Source organism: Tiliqua scincoides, chromosome 1, assembly GCF_035046505.1.
Source record: "Tiliqua scincoides isolate rTilSci1 chromosome 1, rTilSci1.hap2, whole genome shotgun sequence".
Classification (NCBI taxonomy): Eukaryota; Metazoa; Chordata; class Lepidosauria; order Squamata; family Scincidae; genus Tiliqua; species Tiliqua scincoides.
In genome coordinates this window covers 128,996,250-129,018,100 of record NC_089821.1, presented here as the reverse complement: position 1 = coordinate 129,018,100, position 21,851 = coordinate 128,996,250, and the positions used below count along the sequence as shown (strand labels likewise).

Sequence of the window (21,851 nt, the reverse complement as noted above, 5' to 3'; positions counted from 1 at the left end):
TGCACTGGTGCTGGAGATACAGGTGGGGATTCCATTCTGGAACCCTAACCATGGGAGTTCCATTCCAGACCCTCAGTGGTTATGTGAAACCATGGATACAAGTGAACGTCTCCTCCCCTTCCCTCCAGAGCTGAGGGGAGACTTCAGGAGCTTCCTTGGGCCTCCTAATGCCTTATAAGGCATTAGATATGTCACTTCCTGTTTCACAGAGAAACCAGAAGTTGTGTTTTTTAACTGACCAGAGGACCATCCAGAGGCGATGCACACAGGGGGGTGCTGTGGTGGAGGAGATCAATCTGTGAATAAGTGACTCCACTGATACGGGATCCATGAATATCCCCCCCCCCCGGTACATTGTCATAGCACTGAGGCAGTATTTGTGGTGTGGCAGCTGGCAGAACTGGAGCTACACAGTAGAACTTTGTTGCCACCAGTGGAGCTATATTTATGCCAATGTTCGGGGGCATATACCATATCCTGTACCAGCCATTCAACTTTTTTTTTATCTCATGGCACACGGACAAGGCACTAAAATGGTCAAGGCACACCATCAGGTTTTTGACAATTGGAAAGGCACACCATGCTACAAGTGGAGGGCTCCCCCATTGGAACTACTAATAAATGACCTTCTCCCAAATTCCTGTGGCACACCTGTGGACCACTTGTGGAGCACCAGTGTGCCATGGCACAGTGGTCAAAACAGCTTGGAACAACATTTCAGAAATACAGGGTTGGATTGCCCATCTTTGAGAACCCGTGGCCTGTATCGTATTTTTATCGTATTGTGTTAGTGGCATTGTATGTGAAATTATCATTCCATTATACTAATTATATCCAGTTGATTGATATGAGTCATTGCAGGAGTCAACTTTTGTCAAAAAAGTGGCTTAAAAATATAGTTTGTTGATTGGCACTCTTTTCTTTATTTCTTTAATCTTCACAAAAAGACACATGTATATGGAATTTTTGTCATCCATGTCTAGCCATGTCTAAGTGTCTAGCCATGAATGAGGGGTGGTGATTTTGTTAAGTGTCATCCACTATGAGCAAGGCAATTAGAATATGAAATCATGGCCTTCCAGAGTTGAACGGACTTCTGGGCTCTTACGTGCTAAAGAGCAGAAATTACAACAGACCATTTTCTACTGCAATTTTCATGGCTGAACCTGAAAATTGTTTTACAGCTCAATCCTATACATGTTTACTCAGAAGTAAACAATATTCAGTGGAGCTTACTCCCAGGACTGTGTGTTGCAACATTAGTGTGCGAACTTTGTTTCCATGAGATCTTTTAAACCATGACTTCCTGTTCATTTTTCCTATCTATATTTTTTCAACAAATGATTTATTACTGAGCTGCTGTGTAGAGCTGTAATGACCAATCTTTCAAATGTTCATGAGCTGTAAGAATAGTATTTTTCTTCAGAGGAGCTCTCATCAGGCTGTGGATACCCCAGCAACAGGGATACCACTTTTGAGATTTTAGACAAATTAATCTAGTTTGCCTAGTCATGGAGAGGGGCAAGGAGCTATGCAGTAGCCAGGGTGGTTACTGAAATCCAGATCCTCCAACTACATTTCACAGGTAGACCTCTTTTTCCGGTTAGACCTCAGTATCTATGAGGGTCTGTTCCTGGACCCTCAGTGGATTCCAAAACCCATGCATAATGGAATCTGCAGGTGAGGTCCATCAGAGGACCTCTGGATCATATTTGGAAGGTGCTTCCAGTCGTGTCCAGGTAGTCAGGTGAGTGCTTCTAGCACAGGTCTGGCACCCATGCTGATCAAATTTGCAGGTGCAAAACACACCTGTATTTCATCGGAAATAATCTGCCATCTCTCTGACTTCTAAGATTTTAGCAGGCATTTTCCATGCGCTTTCAAGTGTATATTTCCAACCACAAGGGCTAGAAACTTGATTGGTTTTGTTTTAATGTAAGCTGAGTTTCTGAAGAAGGTGAATTCACCCAGTATTACATGTGTACTTTGGCAAGGGGGAGGCCCCTGTGAGATCATGAAATAACATGAAGACAATTTGTCACATCCAGGTAACACCTCTGTGAACAGAAGTGTACTTCATGCAGTCCAGCATAAGCTTGCTCTGAGAATGGAAGAAGCATTCCACTTGCAGAAAGGGACCCTTCTGCGTGTGCTAAGACCCTTTGTATGAGCAGAATACTGTACTCCTTTTGGTCTTCATGAAGTGTGCTTCTTCCACAACCATTAGTTTGGATATGACCCCTGATCGTGGGGAAACCAATACTGTCGGTCAATTTATTTATATGGTAAATATTTCTTTTTCTTCTTTACCCAGTGTACTGGGGGGAGGGAGAGAACTCATTATTTTCAATGCATCACAAATATCTTGATCAAGCTGAGGAATTGTGACCTATCCAAGGTGATACAGTGAGCTTAATGGCTGAGCATCTCCAAGAGGCATACCAGGTGCTGTGGCACCCTGGGCAGGAATGGAGTGACATCACATGACATGATAATATGATGATGTGGTTGTGAGCGCCCAGGTGGCAGGCTCTCCCATCACTTCCTGAGTTGGGAAGCAACGGAATCGAGCACCTGCACTCACAGCCACAGCAAAATTGCCCAAACAGCTGCTGAGAGGGTGCATGTACACCTGTCACTTCCCCAGTTGGCAGCCATTGGAGTGCACACACACTCTCAGCAGCCAGTCAGGTGATTTTACCCCAGGGCATGTGCACTCCAATTGCTTCCTCACTGTGGAAGTAATTGTAGAGCACCTGTTGGCACCCAGGGCTATTGCACTGTCTTACCCTAGGGCAGATAAGCTCCTGGCATCTCCAATGTTGCCCAGACGTGGGCAAGTGTTGGCTGAGATATTCAACTGAGGTTTTGTTTCTTGTGGCAAACAGAGAAAGGCTGACTATTTCAAGGAAATGTTCTAACGCCCATTGTATTTCTTTTCCCCACTGAATGAGGTAATAAACATCTTTAGCACTTAAAGGTGATGTGCAAACCTTCAGGGTATGAGTGAATGCCAAGGTTTTCTACAAAGGCTGATTTTACTGCCAACATACTTTTTAAAAAAATCCCTACAGTTTATATTAATAAGACTGGATCTTATTGCATGTCAAGAATTATTGTGATTTATAAAGTACTCCTCACCTAGTGCATAATAAAAACACTTGGCTCTCAGTTCCAATAACTAGCAGATGATAGTAGCTTTATCTTCAATATTTACATGACTTGGAACTTTCTATCATATTTGATGACATTTTGCCACAGCATTTTCCCATCACCAGTATTTTAGATAGCATGAATTGCCACGGAAACATTTTTTAAAAGGTCACAAGGGGGGATACCAAAATAAAAAATGAGCACAGATACTATATTGACTGATTTGGATTATTAAGCCTGACCCCAAGTAATTAAAAAAACAAAACAATTTCGACTTGTGCATTATTGATAGGTCATATTTTTGTATTTGAAAAGTCCTAATAGTTGATGTGTTAGCTAGAAAATAAAAGAAACTTGCTGCCAAAAGGATTTTCACTTGGTGGACATTCTTAAACTGTGGACTTTTTGACCACAACAGAGCCACACTGTATTTTCAGGGGGTCTGTGAGTCTACAATGAAAATAATAAACTGTGAATGGCCTTTTCCATCATCATGACTGAATTCAAATTCGACTAAATCTGTATGTCAATGGGGGCTTGTATATTATAATGGTTAGACCATAGATGTCAAATTCATTTCATACAGTGGGCTGAATAGCATTCATGGTGTCTGCTGAGGAATGGAAGTGACATCATTAAGCAAGAAATGATGCTATTAGGCAGATGATGGCCAGAAATAAGCTCTCTTTTCTCACTTAGGAACTCATTAGCTGCAAATGACAGAAAAGAAAATAAACAAATCTTGATCATATTTTCAAGATACGGGGCAGCCCTTTCGGCAGCACCACATCTGCTAAGGCTTCACTTCACAGCTCCGCAGCTGAAAGGTGATCTGCAAAGGCACTGCTGAAAGGGAAGCCTGGGATTAATTGGGCTTTCTCTGAGCAATGGTAGCATCTTCCTCTCTCACCTCTCTTGGTCTGCCCCTTCCCTCATAGAGTTCCTTGCCTTCTGAGGCCTCCTTCCAGAGCTTCAGGAAAAATGGCCACAGGATGTGGTGATGGCATCTAGCCTACATGCCTTTGAAAGGAAACTGGACAAATTTCTGGAGGAAAGGTCCATTGCAGGTTACAAGCTATGATGGGTATGTGCAACCTCCTGATTTTAGAAGCAGAATACCTCAGTATGCCAGATGCAAGGGAGGGCACCAGGATACAGTTCTCTCGTTATCTTGTGTGCTCCCTGAGGCATCTAGTGGGCGACTGTGGGATATAGGAAGCTGGACTAGATAGTCCTTAGGCCTGATCCAGTGGGGCTCTTCTTCTATTCTTTTAATATGTGATACACTATGTAATCCTGCTGTTGGATTCTTTGCTTCTCAGTTAATTTGCAGTCACTGTGATCTGTTGTCTTCCTGGTAATTACTCATTGTTTCTTTCTGACTTTAAGTACTAGCACACTTTTTTCTTCACTTCTTCCTCTTATTCTTAGTAATTTTAACATACATATTAACTCACATTCTGCATCTTTTATTCAATCATTTATCTTTCTATCTCCTAGATTCCTTTGGCTTTAACCATTCCAGTTCCACATCTCCAATATTTCTGCCAATTGCTTTAGCATTCAGCATTGCTGATGAATCATATACTCACCACAACAATAACCCTTTGCATATGCAGCCTGTAAAAGAGTGATTTTCAACTAGTGTGCTGTGGCACATTGGTGTGCCGCAAAAGATCTGCAGGTGTGCCACTGGAGTTTGGAACACAGTGGTTGAAAATTGCTGAAGAACTCTTCTAGGTTCTGTGGCTCTGTTTGTAGGGCAACTATCTGTAATAACAAATTGTCTGTCCCTCTTCCTCTGTCAGCAGGCAGAGGAAGAGGTAGAGACAATTCATTACTACAGTTACCCTACAAGCAGAGCCATAGAACCTGGAAGAGTCTCCTGCTGCTGTTATGTATGCAAGTTCAATGTATAAGTTATGCAGGATCAAAATCCTGCATAACCAGTTGGCCCAGTCCTTTGGCTGGCCTTCTGAATATGGATCAAGATCCTACCCATCCGATTGGCCCTCTAGTTTAGCCTGCCAATGAGGTCTACTGAGACTGATTCAACAGCACCAATCGTGGGAAATCTGGGCAGAGCTAAGGGGTATAAAGCTAGGGGTGTTTGCCTTGTGTATTCATTGCTAGGTTCTGTTCTGAAGATGGAATAAATGTGTTCAGCTGTTATCTTTTGGCCTTCATTTATTCTCATGGACCCACTATTTAACAGTTGCTGTAAAATATGCTGCAAAAACGGAGGGGGGGAGAGCATTTGGAGACAACCCTGCTTAACTTTCTGTCCAGAGACTCCAGTTAGTTATTGGCTTTCTGTTTCTTCAGTATATTTTAATCTCTTCTCTCCAATCTTCAGACTTTTTGCTTTACTTTTCTCATACTTTAGACTACTTTGGGTGAAGTTGGGTGAAACTTTGGACCTGGTTCCTTTCATTTTTTTAAATCTCATGTTTTATCAGCTTTGGTTATCTCCCTTTTTACCCAATTTTAATGTGTAAACTAAATGTAAATCAAACTAGAGCGAAGTGGGATCACAGCATCTCTAAGAAAAAATAAGTCTGACTCACAGACCTGTGTAAAAAGAACCACACACTTGAGTTGTAAATGCTCCTTCCACAAAACACAGCATCCAAAGAGAGCCAAACTTCATTGGAAGGCAGGTTCACACACTCCTTTATACCATTGTCCTTGACATTTGAATGGGACAAGGGAAAAGTGTGTCAGAAAACCAACACAAAAGAAACTGAAATATAACTACTGTTCATTCAAATCCAAAGGTATAAAAAACATACAGCAGCTAATGGAAATAAAACACAGGCTACAGACAAAAAAGCTTCCAAAACAGAAACCTACTACGTTTTTAACAAGTATTTGGACAAGGCGTGTCAGTGGGACTGTAAAACAGGGAGTTTCCAACCGTCCCCATAACTTGATTTTTAATATGAATACATTTTGGATAGAGCTTGATCGAACCACAAAAACCTAATTTTTTATGAATGATAAAGATAAAGATTGTGACCATAAACTTCAAAGCTTAAAGGCATTTTTGGGAGTGGACAGAAAACCTTTGAAGCATGATTTTTAGAAAATAAAATAAAATAAAAATGGGTTGGGCATGGAATGGAATGCATGAGAGCGAAAGTATCCTGACAAGTGGAACAGGTTGGGTGAAACAAGAGAACTGGAATTTTTTAGGCTATAGTATCAGTTTTGATAAATGACACAAAGCTAAAAAAGGCAAGCGTTACCTACAGCACAAATATGCTATGGTGTATGCTATGATTGGGGGGGGGTGATCAGAAGGCTAAACAGAAGTAAGCAAAACACTTTTTTACTTGTCTCTTAGTAGACCTTCTGGCCACCTGTGGGGTCTCTCCACAACCATGCCAGCTATTTTGCTGGGATAGAAACAAAGAGAGGAAAGGGGCAGGGCAGGCTAGAATAAGATTGGGTGTGTGCCTTTGCCACTTGAGATCTACCCCCTCCGGCCTGTTCCCCACCCCTGTCCTCCTCCTCCTCCTCCTCAATCCTCCCCTGAGCCACCCACCATTCACCCACATTGTGCCCCCATCACCAACTTACCAGGGTCGGCACGGCCTGGGCTCTGCAGCTGCAGGCATGTGGAACCACCTACCCTTTGTGTTGGTGACTCCAAATCACCTGGCAGTGGAGCACCATTTTCAATGACTCTGCTGTATTTATGACAGCAGAAGGGGACTCCTGCTGTCAATGGATAGGATTGGCCCGTGAGTTATCCATGATATTTCAAATGAAGGGCCAACTGTTTCATTTTGTCGGAAGAAAGTTAGACATGAATAAGTTAAGTCACAGCAGCTAAATAGTCTCATTGATTTCAGTGGTGCTTTGTCATGATTAATTTTCTTAGGATATAACTCAATGTGTCCAAAATGACAAGCAAAACAGCACCCTCTGAAATACATAACAGAAACATTTTCTTGAAACAGCCATGCCGAATCGGGCATAGTGTTCCAAAAAAATGCATCATCATTTTTTCTTTGTGTATCTTCAGCTTAGGCATTAGCAATACAGCCATCTCCCAACCACAGAACACGTATCAGTGGTTTTACTTATCCACAGTTCAAAAATCCCCGTTGTGCTCATGACTTGCCTCTCTTCATTTGCCAACGCTTTGTAAAACACAGTTTTTTGCTTTGCTACAGGACATTCTGAAAATGAAAGCAGACCTGAGAATGCTAGACTTAGAACTGCTAGAGTAATGCTGCAGGAGGTGACAGAAAGACCAGGCAGCTCAATCCTATCCACCCCAGCAGTGCCAGGTGCAGTGACACCGAAATGGCTATCAATGCAAAGGGGCCAGGGAGGCTACCAGATGTTTCCTTGGGGGAAGGAGACTTTCATCCCTTTACCCTGAGTAATGCCCCGGCCTCCACAATGGGGCTACTCAACCTGTGCCAGCTATTTTGCTGGCACAGACTTTAGAAACCCTGTGTTGAGTTTTGCAGCCTGACGCTAGGCATAGGATCCTGCAGAAGAGGCTTCTACCAGTCCCACCTCCCTCCTGGGCTGGTCCTTCCTTGTTTCTCCCTCCCCCAGCCCAGAATGCGTCCCACCCACCCTGATAAACTGCACTGTTGCCCAGTGATGCTACTTACTCTTGCTGTCTCCTGTGCGGCATCTTCATGGTGCTGAGGCCCAGTGCCAATTGGTGCTGGCCCAGCGCTAGTGCTTCCTCCTCACCAAGTGCTGCAAACATGATTTATGGCACGTTTGCGATGCTCAGCACCAGTGGTACACTTGTACTGGCAGAGCTCAAGCCCATAGGATTGGGCTCTAAGTGGAGTCTGTTCTCTGTTCGCCTGCTTCCTCTGCTGTCCACTTCCTATTAGTGTTCTGTCTGTCACCTCCTGTAGCATTAGTCTAGCACAGTGCTTCCCAAACTTTTTAGCACTGAGACGCACTTTAAAAATGACAATCTATCGTAGCCCACTCAGCAATAGATATTTTATTCATTATTAATAATTAATAAATTATTAATAATTATTTATAATAATTGGGCTCCTATGCTCCCGAGGCTGCTAGAGACCCTACATAGGTGTGTGGACAACTGCTTGACTCTAGAAATGAAGTTCAAGGACTGTTTCCTCAAACATTTACAGTCATTCCAGGGTGCTCAGAAGACTGAACTAGAGAACAAGATGTGCAGTTAGCGACTTCCAGGCTAGGCAAAAGGCTGAAACTGGGTTCATATGTGATCTATGGCATGCTAATTACTAGAGAAAAGCTAACAATTTTCTTATGCAAACTGGGCAAGGATGCATGCAAAGTTTTTTGTTTTGTTTTTTTTAAATATTTCAAAAACTTTTTGTGACCCACCAAAAAGTAGCTTGTGAGTCCCAATCTACTGTTTGGGAAACAAAGGTTATGAGTCTAGTGATCTCATTGTCTGCTGAGGAACAGGAAGCAGTCTGTGGCAAAGCAAAAACAAAAACAAGCTTCCTTTTGCAAAGCCTTTGCCAAAAAGAGAGGTAACAACCCAGTCCTGAGCTGCCTGGAGCGCCCAGGCTTGGCGGCACTGAAAAGGGCTGCTGCCAAATCCTGCACCTCCCGCACTACTGTGGGAGGCTCCTCGGATGAAGGGGACCTTTGTTCCCTTCCCCCGAGTAAGCTAAGCAGCCCCACAATGGGGCTACTCACTTTACCGTTGGCGGTAGAGTAAAGTTGCTCGTGTAGGGCACGCAGCCCTGCCAGAGCATCCTGGATCCTGTGGAGCTCAGCTCTGCGGATCCTCCTCCCGCCCACCCCCCGGCACGCCTCCCCCCTCCCTGGAACGCCTCCCCCACACCCCCGTCCACACCCCCGCCTCCCATTCTGCAGCCCAATGGTCTGGGAGACCACCGAGCCGCGGAACTTGGACCACTGCCCGGCGCTGGGCTAGCACCGGTGGCAGCTTGGTGGTGAGCCCCGCAAACATGCCTTACAGCACATTTGCAACTGTGGCCAGCGGCACAGAGCCATGCTGCCAACCACAGGATTGGGCTCTGAATCTGTTACATAAGAACATAAGAACAGCCCCACTGGATCAGGCCATAGGCCCATCTAGTCCAGCTTCCTGTATCTCACAGCGGCCCACCAAATGCCCCAGGGAGCACACCAGATAACAAGAGACCTCATCCTGGTGCCCTCCCTTGCATCTGGCATTCTGACATAACCCATTTCTAAAATCAGGAGGTTGCGCATACACATCATGGCTTGTACCCCATAATGGATTTTTCCTCCAGAAACTTGTCCAATCCCCTTTTAAAGGTATCCAGGCCAGACACCATCACCATCCTGTGGCGCCACATCTTGTGGCGAGGAATTCCACAGACCAACCACATGCTGAGTAAAGAAATATTTTCTTTTGTCTGTTCTAACTCTCTCAACACTCAATTTTAGTGGATGTCCCCTGGTTCTGGTGTTATGTGAGAGTGTAAAGAGCATCTCCCTATCTACTCTGTCCATCCCCTGCATAATTTTGTATGTCTCAATCATGTCCCCCCGAGGCGTCTCTTTTCTAGGCTGAAGAGGCCCAAACACCATAGCCTTTCCTCATAAGGAAGGTGCCCCAGCCCCGTAATCATCTTAGTCGCTCTCTTTTGCACCTTTTCCATTTCCACTATGTCTTTTTTGAGATGCGGCGACCAGAACTGGACACAATACTCCAGGTGTGGCCTTACCATCGATTTCTACAACAGCATTATAATATTAGCCGTTTTGTTCTCAATACCCTTCCTAATGATCCCAAGCATAGAATTGGCCTTCTTCACTGCCACCGCATATTGGGTCGACACTTTCATCAACCTGTCCACCACCATCCCAAGATCTCTCTCCTGATCTGTCACAGACAGCTCAGAACCCATCAGCCTATATCTAAAGTTTTGATTTTTTGCCCCAATGTGCATGACTTTACACTTACTGACATTGAAGCGCATCTGCCATTTTGCTGCCCATTCTGCCAGTCTGGAGAGATCCTTCTGGAGCTCCTCACAATCACTTCTGGTCTTCACCACTCGGAAAAGTTTGGTGTCGTCCGCAAACTTTGCAACCTCACTGCTCACCCCTGTCTCCAGGTCATTTATGAAGAGGTTGAAAAGCACCGGTCCCAGGACAGATCCTTGGGGCACACCGCTTTTCACCTCTCTCCATTGTGAAAATTGCCCATTGACACCCACTCTCTGCTTCCTGGCCTCCAACCAGTTCTCAATCCATGAGAGGACCTGTCCTCTAATTCCCTGACTGTGGAGTTTTTTCAGTAGGCTTTGGTGAGGGACCGTGTCAAAAGCCTTCTGAAAGTCCAGATATATAATGTTGTTTTTGAAGCATGTCTTGCCTCCATGGTTCAGCATTTACACTTGTGGCAACATCTAGAATACCTACAGCATTTGCTAGCTTGTCTATCCTGGTGCTTTCATGGGTGGATTGTTGCCCCCCCTCCGGCACCACAGCTGTCCATGTTCTAAAAGTCACTGTTCCAGATTGCCTGAGATAGCCTTCCTCCATGCACTTGTCCCTTGTAGTCATCCTACAACCTGTGGTGTAGGTTCAGCTGAGGATCTTCTGATATACTGATCTCTCATTGTGGGTTCCCATCCCAGTCTGGTAATGCTTCTTGCATGAAGAAAAAGGATTAATGATCCATGAAGAAATTATTCATGTTGTGTCAGTAGAGACTGAGGGATGGAGTGCCAGGGATTCATATCTGCTAGGGACTCTGTATTCAACACAAAACTATTGAGAAGCTTGTTATAGAAAGCCTTGGATTCCTTGAACAATTTATGTGGCCCTCTGTATTTCTGGTCTGCAAATGTGTGTTTTGGAAGATGCATTATATCATTCTGCAGCTGGACCTTCATAGAGGAACACTGAATAAGCCAGAGGGCGTGAAGTTATCATGCCATATTGCAGAACTTAAAATGCAGTGCACAAATTGTAGACAGATGCATTTCTATTTAAACATAGACTCATCATGTACACATCCTTCCCCCATGTCTACAAAATTCAAAGTAATTAATTGAAGTGGAGCTCATGTATATGCTCAGGGTAATTAACTGAAATAAGGCACGTACTTTACTAATCTCGCCACTGCAGGTAAAGCTGAAATGAAGATGACTATCAAATTGAATTATTTCTTCATTAGCAAAACACAGGGACAATCTCCACGGTTGTGTAATGAATTTTAATTGTATGTGAGTGTTCCATATCATAGGAATAATGTATTTCACAAGGGAAGATATTAATATAGGAAAAAGTATAAACAACCAAACAGTAGTGATTTGAATAATATTTATACAATATGCTGCAAACAAGAATCCACAAAGCGATCTTTCTTTGCTACCAACAGATCTCACTGAAAAACAAACCCATGGAAATAATCTCCAATCCCAGAAGTGATTTCTTCCACCTTATTCTACAGTGAATTCAGCTGAGGTTTGTCCATACCTGATGTTTGTGGAGGAGATGCTCATTATCGTCTTATGTTTATGAATCTTATAATGTTGTTACAAGTGGGTGGCTCAAATTCCTTATACTCCTAATGGGTAACATTACCTACCAATTTGTTTCAGTTATGCCCTTTTGACCTGGCATTCTGACATAGCCCATTTCTAAGATCAGGAGGTTGCACATACACATCATGACTTGTAACCTGTAATGGATTTTTCCTCCAGAAACTTGTCCAATCCCCTTTTAAAGGTATCCAGGCCAGACGCCATCACCATCCTGTGGCGCCACATCTTGTGGCGAGGAATTCCACAGACCAACCACATGCTGAGTAAAGAAATATTTTCTTTTGTCTGTTCTAACTCTCTCAACACTCAATTTTAGTGGATGTCCCCTGGTTCTGGTGTTATGTGAGAGTGTAAAGAGCATCTCTCTATCCACTCTGTCCATCCCCTGCATGAATTTGTATGTCTCAATCATGTCCCCCCTCAGGTGCCTCTTTTCTAGGCTGAAGAGGCCCAAATGCCATAGCCTTTCCTTATAAGGAAGGTGCCCCAGCCCAGTAATAATCTTAGTCGCTCTCTTTTGCACCTTTTCCATTTCCACTATGTCTTTTTTGAGATGCGGCGACCAGAACTGGACACAATACTCCAGGTGTGGCCTTACCATCGATTTCTACAACAGCATTATAATATTAGCCATTTTGTTCTCAATACCTTTCCTAATGATCCCAAGCATAGAATTGGCCTTCTTTACTGCCACCACACATTGAGTCGACACTTTCATCGACCTGTCCACCACCACCCCAAGATCTCTCTCCTGATCTGTCACAGACAGCTCAGAACCCATCAGCCTATATCTAAAGTTTTGATTTTGTGCCCCAATGTGCATGACTTTACACTTACTGACATTGAAGCGCATCTGCCATTTTGCTGCCCATTCTGCCAGTCTGGAGAGATCCTTCTGGAGCTCCTCACAATCACTTCTGGTCTTCACCACTTGAAAAGTTTGTTGTCGTCTGCAAACTTTGCCACCTCACTGCTCACCCCTGTCTCCAGGTCATTTATGAAGAGGTTGAAAAGCACCGGTCCCGGGACACATCCTTGGGGCACACCGCTTTTCATTTCTCTCCATTGTGAAAATTGCCCATTGACACCCACTCTCTGTTTCCTGGCCTTCAACCAGTTCTCAATCCATGAGAGGACCTGTCCTCTAAATCCCTGCCTGTGGAGTTTTTTCAGTAGCCTTTGGTGAGGGACTATGTCAAACGCCTTCTGAAAGTCCAGATATATAATGTCTACGGGTTCTCCCGCATCCACATGCCTGTTGACCTTTCCAAAGAATTCTATAAGGTTCTTGAGACAAGACTTACCCTTACAGAAGTCATGCTGATTCTCCCTCAGCAAGGCCTATTCATCTATGTGTTTTGAGATTCTATCTTTGATGAGGCATTCCACCATCTTATCTCGCCATAAAGCCATATTACAGCCATAAAGCTATTCACCACCAGCAGATTAATAGCAGGTAGCGCAGACAAGCCATTGGCAAAACCCTACTGGTGGAGAAGCGGGGAAAAAGAGGGGACGGTGGTGGGATGAAGCAGAACTGTTGTCCACTAGATCCCGAAACCCTGTCCCAGGCTGGACACACCAGAAGGCTCCTCAGAGTTATCCCAGCAAGCACAGATGGCATAGTTCTGAGTTCCATCAGGAACTTTTGGTGGACAGCACCAAGGTAAATTTCTCCCCACCCCTCTCACCCAGGACCTGCAGTCCTGCATTTGTCCCCAGCACACTGCCCCCAGATAGGATTAGGTCAGGGCTTTTCAAACTGGGATGTCGCAACACCCAAACCTGTGGCCTCTGGTGTCTGCCCCTTTAAGGGGGGGCAGTGGGGAGGCAGGGAGGAGGCAGCAGCGCGATCCACAGGATCATGTCGCTCAAGGGGCTTCAGGGGCTTGGCTGCACTTAGCAGAGCCTCCTGCAGCCTTCCAGGGGTGCAGGGAGCCCTGTGCAAGTGTCTGCAGGGCTCCCCGATGCTTCAAAAGTGAAAGTGGAGTGATGACAGTCCACTTCCAATTTAACAGAGGTGGGGCGTGATCGCTCCACTTTCACTTCTAAAGCATCGGGGAACCCTGCAGGCATTCGTGCAAGGCTCCCCACACCTCCAAGAGGCTGCAGGACGCTCTGTGCCAAAAATGGCTGCCATGATATCCTGCATGCACTGGGCAACTAGTGGCAGCTCCTCAGGAGAAGGGAACATTCATGCTCTTCCCCCAAGTAAGGGAAGTACTTCCCCCAAGTACTCAACTCTAGTGGCTCTTTAGCCAGTGCAGAATCAAGAAGCCTTGTGTCAGGCCACAAGGTCCGACGTGGGGTTCTGTATCCAGTGGAGCTGAGCTCCACCAGTCCTGTCCCCTTTCCCCCGCTCTCTCCGCCCACTACACCTTCCCCCAGCCTGGAACACTTTCTTCCTGCCTCCACCCACGCCCTGACTTACCTTTCTGCTGCCAGGCACTTCGCACAGATTGCCTGGTGACAGATTGCTGGCCTTCAACCGGCGCTGTTCCAGCGCAGGCTTGCTGGGCCGGTGGTAATGCTCGCAAACATGCCTTACGTTTGCAACAGTGTGCGCTGGCGGTGAACCAGCACACACTCCATAGGACTGGGTCTTTAGGTACCTTAAAGACTGTCTTGTCCCATATATGCCTCATGTTTACTCTGGTCATCATCTCAGATTTTGCTGTAGGTTCTCTCGCCTTCAGAGGCATGGAAAGAATCCACTAGGAGCAGGGGCTTCTCAGTGGTGGTTCCCATCTTGTGGAATGCCGACCCAATGCCGACCCAAAGGTGGTTGATGTTTAATAGTGATGGTGGGGTTAATTAGCTGTTGTGGTGCCTTTTTCCATTTTATGGTGACTTTTTAATTCATTGTTTCATTTGATTGTTTGATTCAGTTTTTAAAAAAATAAGAACGTTTTTCTTGTCTTGTTTTTCTTCTAAGCTGCCTTAGTTTGGCTTGACAAGCAAGAAAAGTAGAATAGAACTGTTTTAAAATAAAGTGAATCAATACATTTTGTGACGTTGTCTTCCGGAGAAGAAAATTCTTCTAAATTCACTGAGAAACTTCATTGACTCCAATCCAAACAAGAAAGTTAGCCGTGCTTCAGACCCACTGAAATCAATGAAACAAGTTTCTCATAACTAATGTAAGCTGATTAATTGTAATGGGACTAACTTTCTATGGCTTGGGGCACTGGCTTTTGTAAATGAAAGCAGACTTTATGTTCTAAAGGGCAACAATTGCTAGGCTGGTTGTATCGTAAAAAAATACTTCATAAAACAGTTTGAAACCAAAAACTAAAAGTCTGGGGAAAAAATAGATGCCTAGTGTAGTCATTAGGGAGATTTTATCTGTACATTTTCAAAGTAGTTCTCATTTCATTTATTTGCCTCCCACCCCCATTATAGTATAATTATTGTTTCTGTAGGGCAGCGGTTTTCATACTCTCCAGGAGTTTGAAAACCATTGTAAGTCCTTGCGGAGGCAGGAGGGGAGGCAGTGGGGGTGGGGAGGAAGGCAGCAGCGCGATCCTGGGGATCGTGCTGCTCAGGGGGCTTACCAGAGCCTCCTGCAGCCTCCTGGGGGTGTGGGGAGACCCGTGTGAGTGTCTGCAGGGCTCCTCGAAGCTGCAAAAGTGAAAGTCGAGTGATCACAATCGAAAGTGGAGACCCACTAGGTGGGTAGTGAGTCAATTTCAGGTGGGTTCCCATTCATTTCAATATTTTATTTTTAATATAGTAATCTTGGTGCTACCAAGGTATATGACTGCATTTGGGGAAATGTTACAGATCTATACATTTAACAGGCTATTTTGTGTATACTTTTAACAATGATAGTAAATGGGACTTACTCCTGGGTAAGTGTGGGCAGGACTGCATTGCAGTTTAGGATTGTTAAAAACTTTCCTACTTGATGATACCACTTTCAGTCATGACATCACTTCCGGTGGGTCCTGACAATCTCATTCTAAAAGTGGGTCCTGGTGCTTCTGCACAAATGAGAACCACTGCTGCCGACAAAGCAATGACTTTTGAACATACTCGAGCATGGGACACAATTGCAAATGTCAGGCACGATCCAATCATAGTTTTAACATTTTAAAACAATCTCATTGGAAGAGCTGAGCACCAACTGAAATCATTGGGACACTGGGACAAAAAATGTTTTTAACTTCACCTGGATCATTTCCATATACTACAATATGGTCAGGTGTGGCATTTGAAGTATAGTCTCTACTCATCTCTTTGTTTCTCTTAGGGTGCAATCCTAACCCCTTAAGTCAGTACACTGGCATAGCGGTGCCAATGGGACATGTGCTGCCTCCTGCAGTTGGGTGTCACTCACGGAGGCCTCCTCAAAGTAAGGGAATGCTTGTTCCCTTACCTGAGAGCTGCATTGCCCTTATGTCAGTGCTGGAAAGCTGGAAAGCACTGGCATAAGGGGTTAGGATTGCACCCTTAGTTTCTCCAGGTCAGCTTTCTTGGCCTCAAGGGAATGAACTTGTTTCCAGGAGCTAATTGCAGCACACACACCCATACCCACAATGTTTGCCAAGCAGGTAGACAATCCTATATATTACAATACAGTGAACAGCCCTGTATGGCTTTTGAGCTTCATACCTAGAATTAAGGCAGTTTGTATTTTTATACAAACTAGAATTCATAACTAGAATTAAGGCAGTTTGTATTTTTTTCTTAATAAAACTAGGGGTTTATTAAGAGTTGTGAAGGTTATTTCTTGCTGTAGTGGTGGGAAAAGAGTTAGATAGTCCTTTAACAGTTGTTTCAGTTAGAAAATAGGTGCAGCACCATCTCAGGACACTTAGAATAATGTATTGACCCAGAGGCAGATGACTCAGGGGCAACCTGTCTCAGAATTTTACTCTTGTCCTCTATAACTTGTGGGGCTATATCCTGACTTTGTTTCCTTCCTCTGTCTTCCTCTCTCCTAGTCTTCCAACACACAGGACTAGGACACACACCATGAGCTCCACTTTGCCGTGCCCTAAGCTACACATACCCAGGCAAAGTGTACGAGTGTTCTAGGACTCCCTGTTCCAAAGTTTAGCACCTGTGTTACCAATAGAGATGTGCATGCTTTTAAACTGTAAGTAATTTTTTTATTTCTCTTTACTGCCTTTGCTCCTGTTTTAATGTTAGAAGCAAACTATCAGGAACTGGTGTGGAGCAATCAGCAAAAGGGATCTTCTGCCATATGACTGCTTAAAGTACACCCTTTTCTCAACACTGTTTAGTAATTGAATTTTATAAGATGCTGCTTCTCAGACTATTTCAGCTGTGACATGGCAGGCTGGACTTGTTTCAGTTCTCTGGCCAAGATATACAAAGCTAGTTTAAGCATACCAGGAGCTTGGGTGAGCTAACTGTAGTTTTATACTCTTTTTCCACTTTGAAAAGCAGGCCCCATTGCCATATTGGAAACTCCTGCAGTTTCAAGAGTGGTTTAGCATGTGGTAGAGGGGAGTCTAAAGTTCCCTAGATTCTCAGACCTGAGTGTATGGGTATTTGAATACTGTTCTTGTCTACAACTGTTCAAGATACAGAAGCCTGTCTGTTAAAAAATTTGGTCATTATTGACCTCAACACTTAACAACTAGGCTTTTCTGAAACATTAAAAGAGTAAGTGATATTTGATCAGGGCATTTATTGGAAATAAAATGAAAGGAATGAACTATTATACTATAGCTAATGCATTTTCTGTGTGTTTTGAGAAATAGCATAAATCAAGTAAGATCTTTGCAGCAGGTTCTTTGGAACAGTGTAGAAAATATCTCTTTAAATCCATCTCCCCCCTTCCCCCCCCAAACTGCTTGCCTGATTTGATTTCTTAAAGGAGAAAAAGATACATCATATCTGTGTTAGACTTAATTGATGTTGCTGTAAAATACATATTTGTTTGCATTTCTAATTGGAGAAGCACAGATGGCAGAGACTGCTGTTAGAAATCACATGCTCTTCAAAATTTCTGATATACAGTGAAATACTGTTTGTCAAATGTGTAGCTTGTACCAAAAAAAAGAGTTCAGTCGCTGAAACAAGATTCTTACTTACTTCAAGGAACGAGAATCTTTATGTAACTCAGTCCCAGGCAATAGACAACGTTCTGAATACGGTCCTGGGAATAATTCTTCCTAGGCACCAATCTGTATACACCTAGCTCGGAGTAAGCCCCATTGAACATAGTGTGCTTACTTCTGAGTAAACAGGTATAGGATTGCACTGTTATTGTCAGCATTCAAGGTTGATGGATTGCATCAGGCATTATGGATATCTGTATCTATAACTGTTTCTAAATACTTTTCAGTGTGCAAAATGTTTACAACATTTTATTTGTACTTTATTGAACATATCTGAAATACTTATGGCACAAGCCTATGCATGGTCTACTTAGAAGCAAGTCCCATGACATTCAATGGAGCTTACCCCCAGGCAAGTGTATATATAGAATTGCAGCCTTTCTTGCCAAAGTCACTCAATAGCTGTTTTAACCAGGATTTCCCTGTCTAAACGCAGCAATTACACCACACTTACTTATCTGAAGCCTTGATGTACATTGCACTTCTAAAATCCACTGCAAACATCTAAAACCTATTTATGAATTTGTGCTGAGTTTTAGTGATGAGAAGTAAGTCATCCCAGAAGTAAGCTGTGTGCAGACAATAACCTTATAATTATTATAATTATTATAAATTATAAACCTTATAATAATTATAACTTTATTAAACAGACAATAACAGCGTTTGGGCCTCTTCAGCCTAGAAAAGAGACGCCTGAGGGGGGACATGATTGAGACATACAAAATTATGCATGGGAAGGATAAACTGGATAGAGAGATGCTCTTTGGACTCTCACATAACATCAGAACCAGGGGACATCCACTAAAATTGAGTGTTGGGAGGGTTAAGACAGACAAAAGAAAATATTTCTTTACTCAGTGTGTGGTTGGTCTGTGGAACTCCTTGTCACAGGATGTGGTGACAGCATCTGGCCTGGATGCCTTTAAAAGGGGATTGGACAAGTTTCTGGATGAAAAAAATCCATTATGGGTTACAAGCCATGATGTGTATGTGCAACCTCCTGATTTTAGAAATGGGCTATGTCAGAATGCCAGATGCAAGGGAGGGCACCAGGATGAAGTTCTCTTGTTATCTGGTGTGCTCCCTGGGGCATTTGGTGGGGCCGCTGTGAGATACAGGAAGCTGCACTAGATGGGTCTATGGCCTGATCCAGTGGGGCTGTTCTTATGTTCTTTCAGAGATGTGTAAGTAATAGTATGTTTGATTTTATCAGACCTGATCAAGTCAAGTTGGCATTATTATAGTACAGTACTTCAGTATCTGGAAGAGTTGAAGTTATGAACTGATTCTGACCAAGCTGGCAAATCTGTGCCTGGACTCTACCCCTTCAGATTGCAGATATGGAGTTCACCTTCTATAATGATTTGAAAATCCTAAAAATTGAAAATAGGAATGTAACAGGAGACGTTAGGCTAGAACCCTTCTCCCTGGCAAGGTAGTTTTCTGTACAGTTTATGTGGTATTGTCCAGGTACAGGTAGTATAAACCGCCTCACTGAGAACTAGGACAAGCTCATGGTGCAACCGTTGTGGTTCCAATAGGCTGTCATGGCCACCTGTTGACTAATAATAATAATAATAATAATAATAAAACTTTATTTTTATCCCGCCCTTCTCCCAAAAAGGGACCCAGGGCGGCTATGAATGTTGCTCATGACATCAGTGCTGACTTGTAACACACTTGTCACATACCAAAATGCCTAGAGCAGTTAAAAGTGATTTGCTTGATTAAAATAAAAATTTCTATGTTGCTTATATTTGTTTGAATAATGCCCTTCCCAGTATGTTTACAAAAAATATTTCTCTCTCATTTAAAAAATATATTCATTCATTAATATTTTCAATAGCAATTACAAAATAATCAACATCTCAGGAGCTAAACCAGGATATATTGATGTACCAATCAGGGGTGGCCAACCTTTCAACTTTAGGGCACCCTGACCTTTAACAATTCCATAGAGTAGGGAATTTTAGCAGGTACAGCTTGTCAGATGACAAGCTGCACTTGCTGAAATTCCCTCTTCTACTCAATTGTTAAAGGTCTAAGAGCCCTAAAGTTGAAAGGTTGGACACCCTTTGTATAGATCATGCCAGTAATGTTTAAAGCAGAAATAAACAGAAACAAATCACAGAGTCAACAGAAGGTTAACAGTGGGTGAAGAATGCTTTACAACAGCAGTCTCCAAACTGACAACCACTGCACAATGGAAATTCCCTCCCCATCACGAGCAGTGCCTACTGTTCCACTGCTGTGCCACTTGCTCATCACATGATCTGGGCATAGGGTCACTCTGGGCAGTCATGTCTATGGCCTGGGCATCCTGGTACAAAGCCTGCTAGAATGTCAGGCCATAGACACAACTGCCTAGACTGGATAACAAACAAGCAGTAGAGCAGCAGAATGGTAAGCACCGCTCACGGAGGGGAGGGATTTTGGCAATCTGGCCCATGGGCCAGGGTTTGGCAAACCCTGCTTTACAGTATTGACAGATGCCACTAGACTAAGTATTTCAGTCAATGAAGATAGAGCTATATTTCATGGAACTCTTACAGAATTAGCAGAAAAAGGCCACAAATGTCTCTAGAAAATATTCAAAAGAAACTTTGAGGATGTAGAGGCTGCCATACTGGGTCAGCTCACTGGTCATCTAGCTGAGTATCATAGACGCTATCAGTGGCTCAGATGAGAATGTGGAAAGGTCAATTATTATTTCGATGAGGTAATTTTAAATAATTCTGAGCCTTTGATGTTGGAGCAATCTCATCCACAGACTTGGACCTAGGTGTATGTCTAGCACAGTGGTTTTCAACCTTTTTCATCTCACGGAATGCTAACAAAATGCCAAAATGGTCAGGACACACCATCAGCTTTTTAACCATTGACAAGGCACACCATGCTGCTGGCAGGGGGCTCACATCCCCCAATGGCCCTACTAATAAATGACCCTCCCCAAACTCCTGCAGCACACTAATGTGCCACAGCGCAGTGGTTGAAAATGGCTGGTCTAGTTCTCTGGTTTCTTATTGCTGTTTGAAAAGTGTCCCGAAGGAGTAAAATTGAATAGATCAAAAGTTAGTTGTCTAGTCAATGACTGTTTTGAACCATTCAATTATGGCAGTGGTTCTCAAACTCTCTAGGAGAGTTTGAGCTGCAGTAAGTCCTTGCAGGGGGGAGGCAGCAATGTGATCCCCAGGATCGCATCGCTAAGGGGGGGGTGCAGGGACTGGCATTTACTTACCAGTCCTTGCAGCAGCCTCCTGGAGGTGTGGGAAGCCCTGCGCAACTGTCCACAGGGCTCCCCTGGTCTTAAAAAGTGAAAGCGGATCGATCATGCCCCACCTCCACAAAACCAGAAGTGGAGCATGATTGCTTCATTTTCACTTTTTAAGCCCCAGGGAGCCCCACAGAAGGTTGCAGAGTTTTCCCCGCAACCCCCGAAGGCTGCTGCAGGGACTGGTCAGTAAATGCCAGTCCCTGCAGTCCCCTTAGCGATGCCATTCTGGGGATTGTGTTGCTGCCTCCCCCCTGCCCCCACCCCTTAAGGGGAAAGTGGCCAGGGCTCACTGGCTGGGGCATCACGACACCCCAGTTTGAAAACCACTGAGTTACAGGGATAACAGAAGCACTTGTCATTAGCAATCATTGTAAGAATTAAAAGGTCTTTCTTTTGCAATAAGGTTTTGGTATCCCATTAAATCATTCTGGGCCCAATCCGATCAACTTTCCAGCATTGATACAGCCATGCCAACAGGGCATACGCTGCATCCTGTAGTGGGAGGTGGGTGGAGTCACAGAAGCCTCCTTAAGGTAAAGTAAACTTTGTTTCCTTACCATGAGCCTGCATTGTGGCTGCATCAGCATTGAAAAGTTCGATAGGATTCCCACCCACCCCCTCTTAGGAAAGCTGATATCTCGTATATAGATAATTCCAAAATCAGAGGATAGCAGTGGCAAACGTCCCCAGCTCCCATCCCAAGACAAAGGTCCACAATGGTCCCCCCTCACGCAAATCCACTCTCCCACTTACCTGGAGTGCGCAGTGTCTCATGCAACTCCGGGACATGTCAGGGACGCCTCC

General features: G+C 44.0%; 1 protein-coding gene across 1 annotated transcript in view; it reads right to left on the bottom strand.

The window, feature by feature from the left end:
• The window catches only part of SPAG16 (sperm associated antigen 16), a 521,477-nt gene extending 507,151 nt beyond the window's left edge, over positions 1–14,326 (bottom strand). The window contains exon 1 of the mRNA XM_066622076.1: positions 14,113–14,326. Within this exon, the coding sequence (XP_066478173.1) occupies positions 14,113–14,326 (214 nt within the window). The remainder of the gene's footprint in view (positions 1–14,112) is intronic.
• Positions 14,327–21,851: the final 7,525 nt, after the last annotated feature.